Source organism: Cydia fagiglandana, chromosome 14 (genome assembly GCF_963556715.1).
Source record: "Cydia fagiglandana chromosome 14, ilCydFagi1.1, whole genome shotgun sequence".
Taxonomy (NCBI): Eukaryota; Metazoa; Arthropoda; class Insecta; order Lepidoptera; family Tortricidae; genus Cydia; species Cydia fagiglandana.
The window spans coordinates 4,233,553-4,245,003 of record NC_085945.1 but is presented as its reverse complement, the minus strand read 5'-3'; the positions used below and the strand labels follow the sequence as shown (position 1 = coordinate 4,245,003).

Here is an 11,451-nt window from a genome sequence, read left to right as displayed (position 1 = left end):
GATTCTCTCATGTCAATGTACCGAGGATATAGAACTAAGGTCAAGAAGTCGGAAGTATCAGGTGCAGGTGCATCTCAAGTTTTCAGTCCTTCATGGTTCGCCTACGAGTGTATGGATAGTTTTTTGTCAGGTGTATACAAATGCAATGCGTCTATGAATACAGAGGTAAGTAAAACATTTCATTGTTTACATTTCTTTATTATATCGTAATAAATTTATGTTAATAAGTTATCAATGGTGAAAGTGGTTAGCAAACGCATTTCTTATTTCTACTGTTGTCCTCTGAGACCTCCTAGGAACGAGACGTATATTTCGTGTAGCTGGATTGTCAGGTGCATTATCCCTCCACGATCCATGTCTTAAGTATCACCAGAATAAGTATCAAATGTACCGTAAAACGGGGAAAATAGGAATCGCGGGGTAAATTGGAATAAAAGTCTGCTTTTCTAAACTGGTCTGTTAGTTCCATTACAATGAGACAGGAGGTCAACTTATTAATTTCTGAACGAACATGGTATTTTTTGCTACTGGCTACACTGAGCATTTAAATCAGCTAATGGCGTTTCAGTAAGAAAAACACATTTAAAGTCAGGGTAGTCGTCAACACGTGTGCATGGTGCGTTTTAACTTCAAGTTTTAGGTAAGTAATATTGTGAAAAGTGTTGAAATTTGTGTAATATCGATCATAATAGTGTATTGTGGTTTATATAAATCAAAAAGTAAGTAAATAATTGTAATATTTCATTACAAATCTTTGTTTTTCGATAACCACTCGTTTTTAGGTTATTTTTGAGATAATAGGAACGGTGAAGGGGGAAATTGGCACGTCAACAGGTCTAATTGGAACAACGTCCGGTTATTTGGTTTGTTAATGGGGAAAATTGGCATTGCCTAATAGGGTTGTCAAAAATTAAAATCTTAGTAAATTTAAGGAAATTTTATTTAGGTAGCTACTAGGTAGGTAGGTACCTACCTACTTCTGTGCCCCTACCTAGATACCTATGTATTATATGTCTAATGCAATGTTCACTGTTATATACCGGGTGTTTCCTGTAATAGGAGCAATAAATCAAAACGTAGATTCTACTCCTCAAACCAGACAACGTTTGTTCAGCGACTTTCAAAAATAACTTATGGTTTGATTACTAGGACATTTTAAAGTTTTTCCGAACACGCAATGTAGGTATTCCGAATTTGATGTCTGTAGGGTGACAAGCAATGTCAAATAGACGGATTTTAGCGTACATTGAAAATTTTATTTAGTTTGTATGAAAAAGAGGCAATCTACAAAATACATATTTTTTAAAAGTTGTTGAACAAAAGTTTTGTTGTTTGAGGAGTAGAATCTACGTTTTAATTTATTGCTCGTATTACAGGAAACACTCTGTATACAATTAAAATATATAACTTTACAATGTATACGATCTAAATATATACGAAAATATTATTGTTCTATAAGGTAAAATATATAAGGCATGTTGACATTAATGGTCAGCTTACCGGACCTTATCGGAATTAGTCCGGTTTCCTCACGATGCTTTCCTTCACTAAAAAGCGACTGGTAAAAGTGGTAAATATATAATGACATTTCGTACACAAGTTCAGAAATTCTCATTGGTACGAGCCGGGGTTTGAACCCACGACCTTCGGATTGAAATTCGTACGCTCCTACCGCTAGGCCACCAGCGCTGATGGCAAAAATAATATTTTTTTTCTTTAATAAGTTTTCACTTAAAAATATTACTTAATAATGTAGTATTTTTCTTGTTTCCGATTTTTTCTTTAACACGCGATGTTAACATTTATTTATGAAATCAGTTAATGTTTTAATGTTTTTCAGGATGCCTCGCAACTACGTACCCAAGCCAGGAGCCAAGCGTTATAAAAAATATGACAATCTACTAATAAAACAAGCTCTGGATGAGATAGCATCTACCAATATAAGCTTAAAATATGTGGCTGAAAAATACAACATATCAAAATCAGTACTATGCCGCCATAAAAACCGTGAAATGAAACCACATGGTAGGCCAACGGCACTATCTTAACGTACCCGTCGAAGCCTATACGTCAAACTATATGCGTTTCGTTTCACTTAAAACTTAATTGGATCTGTGTTCAAGTGTTAGTTCTTGTGTTCTATATTATGGAAATAATTTCATGGTGTGTTCCTACACATAGTGACACTGGAAAAGGGGAGACTGGGGCAATTTAGTGCCCATCTCTTTTAAAAACTCTAACTTTTATAATGATTTTAAACTTTAATTAAAAATTGAAGTTCTCTGGGTAGGTACGTTCTGTTTGTTGTGCACTGTTTCTCTCTCTATAAACAGTGTATGGGAAATTGTTTTCACTTCTGTTGAGACAAATTCTTAAGGACATATACTCACGTAACTCTATATTTTGATAAAATAGTTTAATCTGGATGCTTCTCTTTGTACGTAGGTCACTCGATAAGTTTTGAGATGCTTGAAATTCGAAAATGGAACGCACCTGAATCATATGTTTTTAAAAAGCAAATTTATTTAAAAATATGACACAAGTTGCCGATTCGCTCCAATTTAAAAAATGAATATGTTACAGTCATTTTTCCAAAACGGTTCCCGCGTTTTTTCTTTAAAACGATGGAGCTTAACCGCGAACATTTGCTTGCTATGATATTTTATGATTTTAAATTTGGTTTATCTGAACAATTGTGTTTGCAACGATTGCAGTCAGCGTTAGGAGATTCTGCTCCTTCACGGGCAACAGTTTTTAGATGGTTCAACGAATTTAAAAGGGGTAAAACCAGCCTCGAAGATGACCACCGAAGTGGTCGCCCGCAAATAGCAGTAACTACAGAAAACGTGTGGACTACTGAAATGTTGGTGCGAGAAGATCCACGAATAACATGCAAGGACATAGAGAAGATCCTAGTGGTCAATTCGGGGAGCGTTAATATAATCCTACATCAATATCTTGGAGTGAGGAAGCTCTGTTGTCGTTAGATCCCGCGTTTGCTCTAACAAACTGATGAAGTTGCGATTTCTGCCCTATCGGATCAAGACTGGCAAAAATGTTTTCAAAGTTGGTTTAGATGAATGGAACTTTTAATATAGAATGATAGAGAGTATTTTGAAATAATTTGGCCAAGTCCGAGATAGCTCGAGGCATTTAGTGTTCCGTACGGCTACCATCAGTTTGGCATTGACATAAACGATATCGTGAACGTAATTTACTTCCTATAGGTATATCTCTTTCGCACTAATATGTCAGTACGAGCGAGATGCATAGAAAGTAAATTACGTTCACGCCCACGGTAGCGTTTATGTCAATGCCAAACTGATGGTAGCCGTACCGCTCGCATCGTTACATTTTACAGAGGTTGTTTGCCTGTTTTTAGGATACTGTATTCAACTACACACACAGAACAATAGTACAAAGTGTCTAAGTGCGAAGGCCGAAGGCCGAGCTTTAGCAAAATGTCATCGCTTTAGCACAGAGCTTTACAAGTGTCTAAATGTGAAGGCCAAAGGCCGACCTCCGCGTAGCCCGAAGACCCGAAGCGTCCAGGGTGTCAGTGCTTTAACACAGTACAATAGTACAAGTGTCTAAATGCGAAAGCCGAAGGCCGAGCTCCGCGTAGGGCCGAAGGCCCGAAGCGTCCAGGATTTTAGTACTTAAACACAGAACAATAGTATAAGTATCTAAATGCGAAGGCCGAAGGCCGAGCTCCGCGTAGGGCCGAAGGCCCGAAGCGTCCAGGCTGTCAGTTCTGTGTTTAACCACTGACATCTTGCAGGCGTCGGGCCTTCGGCCCTACGCGGAGCTCGGCCTCCGGCGTTCGCATTTAGACACTTGTATTAATTACTAGTGATGTACCGACTATTGATTTGGCCGACTAGCCGACTAATCGGCGCTCGGATGGCCGATTAGTCGGCTAGTCGGCCGGATCATTAGTTTCGTCTAAGTTCGGTTCAGATGCACTTAATAAAAAACCGTTTTACCCCTCTCTATTCGTCATATTATAAATATACATATAGTAACGCTGAAAAATGAACTGAATAAAAAATCCTAAGGCTATATATAATATGTACGACAAGCAAACAAGAAAGCGACCAAGCGGTCAATAATTCAAACAAAAGTTTTCGTAAGCACCCTAAATAGGAATGTGGGTAAAATAGGTGAAAAACTTATCGTAAATATTTGCTGTGTATTTCTTTTTGCCCTGTTTTTCTGTCATTTATAAAGTGCCGACCAATCGGCCATTTTTGCCGACTAGTCGCCGACTAATCGTCGACTACAAATGTGGCCGGATAGTCGGCTTTCCCGACTAGTCGGCGACTAGTCGGTACATCCCTATTAATTACCTGTGTTTAGAACTGACCTCCTGGATGCTTCGGGCTTTCGGCCCAATGCGACTTCAGCCTTTGGATCTTGCGACTTAGACACTTGTACTTAAAAATACTTGGAAAAGTTACGGGAGGCGCGCGTCTGTCGGACGCTTCGGATCTTCGAATCGCTCCTTCGGCCTTTGCATTTAGTTAGATATTTGTACTATTGCTTTGTGTTTGAATACCGAAGTCGAGCATCTCGCGAATGCATGTATTATAATAATTTAGAGTAAGGCCAAACGCGCACCACGATTTTTTGTCCTGCGATAATTTTGTCGCAGAAATGCAACGTATGTGTTCATATGTTAGTGCGCGCATATGCGACAAAAAAATTGCAGCGATATTAAAATTGTGATTTGTCACATTTTTCCGCGATTGTTCGCGACGCGATTGTCGCAAAGTGAATTGCAGCATGCGGAGTTGTATGGCCCCGCGAGCACTATGATAATAAAATCGCACCCCGGCCGGACCTCAGTCGGCAATGTCGGCATTTCGCTCTCCAAACCCCAACATCTCGGCACCTGCATCTCCAATGGAGTCTCAAAATGAGATGCTAGATGTCGACCATTTAATTATGGAAATAGACGGGGATCACCTTTGTGTTATAAATGCTCAAAGTCATACAGCAATCGCATATTAAAGACACGTTTCATGACAAGCGACTGGTCGACTTTTTCATTTTCATCGCAGTGCGCGCAGTGAATTTTCTGCGATATATTACAGCGCGATTCTAAAATCGTGTCGCAAAAATTAATATCGTGGTGCGCGCTTGGCCTATAATACCTTAAATGTATACTCCTTCAATTTGAATTTAGAACTCATTATTATTTTTTATTTGATTTTGTTTCTAGTTCTATGCCATATATATAGACTTTAATATTATTTAGAACTGCTAAAAAACAAGATCGGCTTACTTTAAATATTTCGTCAATTTTACCTTTGTTTCTAAAAACTGTGATATTTAACTGTCATATACTATTAATGTCTTCCAAAATTATTTTCTCGTAACAGGACTGAGGGGCTACCGCGAAAACCGAAATTCGCAATTTGCGGGGATCTTTCTCTTTTACTCCAATGAAGGCGTAATTAGAGTGACAGAGAAAAATGCTCGCAATTTGCGAACTTCTATTTTCGCGGTTATAGCCCTGAATCTTGTTGCTCACCGATCCGTTCAAAAATATACATAAGTACTGAATATAATTAATAGATATTATAATTATACAATTAATACAGAAATGTAATGGTACTTAATGAAAAGGAATATTGTGTATATTGTTTCGACGAATCAGATACTCTCAATAAAATCTATACATGAGGCCAAAGCTGTTCATAAATATTAAATGACTTTATTATCTCTATACGCCTTACTAACTCTATGTGTCCTATTGTGAAAAAAAAAACACAACGACAGTCAAGAACGGAATTCTTAATTTGAATTTTTCCGATTTTTGAGATACGTAGTCCATTGCTTGGAAAGCCCGTTCGAAATTGAAACTTATTTGCAATATAATAAGGTCGTATTTTGTAGATCTCTTTCATACTTATAGTAGGCTATTGAGATAAAATTAAATATCCCACAAAAATAAGCAAGCAGAATTAAACTTTGTGTCAAAGACATAAGTCATAAATTTCAATGCCAACGTTTTAACTAAGGATGTTTCTCGCCTAATATGAATTGACCAGTGTAAGCATCAGTTAGCTAGCCCTAAGCAATCAAAGGTCAAGCTGCAGTTGAAAAACTAATAAAGATAAAGTTAAGCTGATAATTTTCCCGCCGTCTCCATGCTTCTTTAAGTTGGGTATTGACTGGTCAGCTGCCTGTTAGCTATAGTTTTCGCGAAAATCGCCAGGACAGAGGTGAAATTTTTTGTATGAAAACTTGCAACTTTAAATGCATTTTTTGACGAAACTATTGCAGTCTAAAATGAAGTCAAAATCAGTCCATCGACTCAATTTTTTGCAAGCTTTCTAATGGTACCCCACACGATTCTTACAAATGAAAAAAGTTTCAGCCTACCCCTCTCAACCCCCTAAATCTCCCCCTTTAATAAGAAATAAGCAGTTTTGACTTATTTACAATATGAGTGGTGGTAATTGCTATAACTGTTCCAAATTTTAGGTATCTATGTCAAACGGTCTCTGAGAAAAACGTATTTAACTGATTTGCAAGACCGAAGTGATCCCATAAGTGTTCCGTAAACAAAGTTTTGTACGGAACACTAAAAATGTAATATAAATAGTGCTAATATCTTGAATAGTTTTTCTGTATCTCAAAACTTATCGAGTGACCTACGTATCTCTGAAAGGGGACGGTAGTGTTCGGTGTTTCTGCACAATTGGTACAATAGGGGAGAGAGGGGAAAAATGTGTCACTGGTTTTGACACTTAAAATATTTTGTAGTTTCTTTTAATAAGGAATGCATTTGACTGCTAAGTCGCGGTCTACTTAATTTCATGCATTGGATTTTCGCTTGCGGTCCGTGCATGGGGAGTTCGTGTTCTTCTGCTGCACGCCTCCATGGAGTCGATAAGGTTGAAATTTTGTTTTCTTCCTGTCCGTACGCCACGTTGTGGTGTTTCTGCAGTCTACTCTTAGCTTCTAGTGGTTGTGGAGTAGGCAAAGCTCGGACGTGCACCCCGCCTAGAACTATTCTTCGCTCGCTGCACCGCCGAGATTTACTCTCCCAATCTCTCATTAGTCGATAGTTTTCTTGCATGTTAGTTATAAACATAGTTTAACTTGATAGTTAGGATTGTGTAAGCCTCATGGCATAGTCAATATAGTTAGTAGGGTGTTAAAAAAAATGTTTGAATTACATTTACATTTTTTTTATCTAAGTTTGGTGGTAATGTTACGTTTCAAACAAGGCAATTTCCTTTTTTTAGTTTGATACTTACAACGACACCTAGCGGCATTGTAGTAAAACAGGCTGTACAGGATTGTTTTCAGCGCCATCTGTCCGCATCAAGAGGTACTCGATCACCTAGTCGCGAGCTGTCATTCTATGATACTCTATGGTTATTATTTAACATTAAATATTTTCTTTAATGGTTGAAATATTTAGGTTTAATTCTTCTAAAATATTAATACTCAATATCGTTAGTCTTTTAATATTTAATTTCTAAATATTGTTACATCGCTTACACTGCCTGGCAAAAATCCGTGGCTCTGGAGCATGGATCTAGGTTTAGAAAATAAATTAAGAGAGGAATTTGATTTGTGGAACATGACGAGCACTTGGACTGCAAGAACGATGTGAACCAGTTCGGCGTCGTAGCTCCAGGTCCGATCCGTTCGGGAGGCATCCCTCAAAATATGCACCCACACTTTTAGTGGCGAGGTAAGTCGCAATAAAAATGTTTAGTGTTAGGAGAAATATAGCCCGGACTCTGTAACGTTCGTCTATACTGAGTTTTTTTACATTTCTTTGTTACAGCATGCGAAACAATATGGCGTCGCACACTAAATCCGTGTAAGGGACACTCAAAAATTATTTCTTTATAAATGTCAGCAGTGTAGCACCAATCGCTTCACTTAAAATCCGGGTAAGCAATTATGATTTTACTGTAGAAAGTGTAGTTTTCCTTTTCGTCTTTTTCCCTGTGTGGCAAAAGATCACGTGGCAATCTATTTAATTATTGTCTAGTTAGTTTTCTGTGGAAAATAGGACAGCAAATGCACTCGTAAAGACAAGGTCTGACATGTGCGTAACCTCAATCCTTTTGATATTGGGTTTCAATATGTGTTTTTTTCTTTAGCTTTAATGCCGGTCCCTACCCTGGGCTCTTTCTTCGGACACGTGTCGGCGCTGGGCGTTGCTGTGGACCTTGGGCTGGAGCTTCGTGCTGCTCAGCGCGACGTTGACGAAGCAGATAGGCAGCCACCAGGACACGTGGCTGACGGTATCACCGCGTGTCACCGCGACTTTTGGCTGTCCCCCCTGCGCGCCTCTGGAACAGCACGTGGCCACGGCTTCACCGTCTTCTGCTACGGACACGTGACTCAGGTGTGGTCAGATCTAATTTGTTGTTGGCTCTTTCGAGCTTGTGATTTATGTTGCGCATCGCGACGTTGGCGTAGTAGATCAGCAGCCACTTGGACACGTGGCTGACGGTTTCACCGCGTGTCACCGCGACTTTTGGCAGTCCCCCTGCGCCTCTGGGGCAACACGTGATCACAGCTCGTCTGCTTTCCACTATGGACACGTGATTAGGTGTGCTAAGTCCATAAACTTTTTATTAGCTTCACGCAATAGTGGCTTCTTAACAGACTTCAAGTGCTCAGTGCATACTTAGTGAATAAACTTAACAAACTTTAACTAGGACTGCGTAACCAGTCCAATAGCATAGCGTTCTTAGTATACTTAATAATAACATAAGGTTATCTTTTCTAATGCCTTCCTGTACTGTTTCTTTATGCAAAACATAAATATTATAAACTGTATCTCGAGCTTAAACAATAGTTTTCTTTTATTTCTCATCTTAGTTTTTACCTTTCTTGTAACGCTCTATGGCGTGCTGGCGCCCAATAGAGTCTGACCAGCGAGTCGCTGCACAAGCATTTTTACAGAATTCTTCATATGGCAACAATTTTATCTGTCAAAAGTGTCAAACAACTGTCAAAATGTTGACAGCTTCTGTTACCAAACAATATTGATATTTGTGTCACATTTATGTGAGTTTTTATTTGCAAACATATGTTTGACCAGCGAGTCGCTGCACAAGCGTTTTTAGAGAATTCTATATATGGCAATAATTTTAGCTGTCAAAAGTGTCAAAAATATTGTCAAACGAGTTTACACATAACCTAGATTCACAAATTCTCATGTTAGTTCATTCGTTACGGAAGTTTATAGTTTATATCGTATTATAATGGCTAAACCGATTAGAAGCAGTGTGAGGAGCATGTTATTTACGATAATCTGTAACTATAATCAAGTTCGACACGACGAAAATGAGAGATTACTAGAAAAGAAGCGAATATTGGACGAAATCATTCAGGCGACCGGTAAGTCATTATCAAACAATGTTGATGCTTCTTGTACCAAATTTAATTTACGAGATAGGAACATTTGTTTGTATTACTAAACTTATGATTTATTTATATTACAGCGGGCGTAGATGACGAAAATGTTAGAGAAACTATTCAAAAGCTAGCAAGCGAACTGAAGAATGTTATTGATAATAACGCATCAGAATCAAGTTATTTAGAGAAAGTGTCTACTATGACAGGTAATATAAATAATCTATATTTTCACATCTAGGTTTATTAATATTTTAGTGTTCTTTTGTTAAAATTCCTATTGTTAAAACTGTTTTTTTTTTCAGGTGCAAGCATTCGTACACTACGCACAATTAAAAAAGAGGGTTCTATTAACCAAGGCCAATGGAATACGCCAGGGAAAAAACGACCCCGGCCACCAACTGTGTCAAATTTAGACAATTTTGATGTGTCAGCCATCCGTAATAAAATTAATGAGTTTTATTGCGTCAAAAAGCAGGTACCTACTCTAAGAGCCTTACATGCGGATTTGAAAGAATCTATAGGATTCTCAGGATGTTGTGAAACACTGAGGAAAATACTACACGAGAACGGATTTGAGTTTAAAAAAAATAAAGAAGAGCGCTCCATCCTCATGGAAAAGTTTGAAATATCTGGGTGGAGGCAAAGGTTTCTTAGAGCTATACATAAAAAACGGGAAGAAGGAAAAAATATTGTGTATCTTGATGAGACATATGTCCCTCAAAATTACAGACCGAAGAAGTCATGGCAAGGGCCTTCAACTTCCGGTTTAGTTGAAAAAATTTCCTCGGGTAAGCGGCATATTATAGTGCATGCTGGATCAGAGCAAGGATTTGTGCCCAATGCTTTGCTTGTTTTTAGCACAAAATCCAAAGCAGCTGACTATCATGATGACATGAACAGTTCTAATTTTTTAAAGTGGCTACGAGAAATGTTAATCCCAAATTTGACTGAGCCCAGTGTAATTGTTATGGACAATGCCAGTTACCATGTAACACAAATAAATAAGCCTCCAACCATGCACAGCTTAAAGGCTGATATTCAAAAATGGCTAAGGGAAAATAATATCCCATATGAAGAGTGTTTCAAAAAGGAGGAATTGATGTGCCTCGTTGAGGAAAATAAAATTGGTCCCATATATGCAGCAGAGGAGTTATTGAAGCAGCATGGGCATGAGGTCCTTAAATTGCCTCCATACCATTGCGATCTAAACGCTATTGAGTTGATATGGAGCCTCACAAAGCGAAAAATAGCCAGCAGAAATGTGGGGCTACCGGGTTCAGATACGGAAAACTTGATCCGAGAATGTTTTGCAATGATTACCCCGGAAGATTGGAAAAAAAGTACAGACCATGTAATAAATGTGGAACGAAAATACAAGTCTAAGGACAACATTACAGAGACTGAACTAGCTCCATTCATAATAGAAGTTCGGGAAAGTGACAATGACAGTGATAGTTCTCTGTCAGGAATTGAATTTCTTGAATCCGATTTCGATTATGATTCTTAAATAAATAGGCACCTTCTTTATAAACTAACAATATTAAAAGTAGATTGAAACTAAATTGTGTTTTCTTTCACCTACCTTCAGTTCAGCTCCATTATACAATATGTGACTTTTTATTATTACTAACTTTATAAGTACAACGGGAAGCATAAATATTTCCCTTGTGAAGGTTTACTTTAATAGCACAAGGGAAATATTTATGCTTAATAAATAATCGCCTGTAATTAACCCGAGTTCAAAACTTCAAAATAAAACACAAATAAAGTAATTTTTAATCCTATCAAAAATATAAATGTCATATGAGAACCAAGTTCAATATTATGACATATGCCTTGGTTGTTGACTTCAACGACCAAAGAAATGAGATTTAAAGGGTGCCGTTTAATGGTCAGTCCTGAAATTTATTTGTAACAACAAAGTATCATTTTCTATAACTTAGGAATCTTAGGATAATATAATAACTTACTTTTTGTACAGTTGAAGTAAAGATATTTATGTTTACTACATATTTTTGTAATGATTGACTGATTAGTCTACTAACAATTCGT

General features: G+C 37.8%; 1 protein-coding gene across 1 annotated transcript; it reads left to right on the top strand.

Annotated features, from left to right (window-relative positions):
- Nucleotides 1–8,910: 8,910 nt before the first annotated feature.
- On the top strand, nucleotides 8,911–10,906 carry LOC134670964 (uncharacterized). The gene is made up of 3 exons (XM_063528789.1): nucleotides 8,911–9,381; nucleotides 9,486–9,605; nucleotides 9,702–10,906. Exons 1-3 carry the CDS (start codon nucleotides 9,246–9,248, stop codon nucleotides 10,904–10,906), a joined length of 1,461 nt encoding a protein of 486 aa, XP_063384859.1. The 5' UTR covers nucleotides 8,911–9,245.
- Nucleotides 10,907–11,451: the final 545 nt, after the last annotated feature.

Bases quoted from the DNA above. Each gene is read 5' to 3' on its own strand.
- LOC134670964 (XM_063528789.1), top strand. From the start codon at position 9,246: ATGGCTAAACCGATTAGAAGCAGTGTGAGGAGCATGTTATTTACGATA. The intron at 9,382-9,485 runs GTAAGTCATTAT...TTTATATTACAG, and splicing joins CGAAATCATTCAGGCGACCG to CGGGCGTAGATGACGAAAAT. The intron at 9,606-9,701 runs GTAATATAAATA...TTTTTTTTTCAG, and splicing joins GAAAGTGTCTACTATGACAG to GTGCAAGCATTCGTACACTA.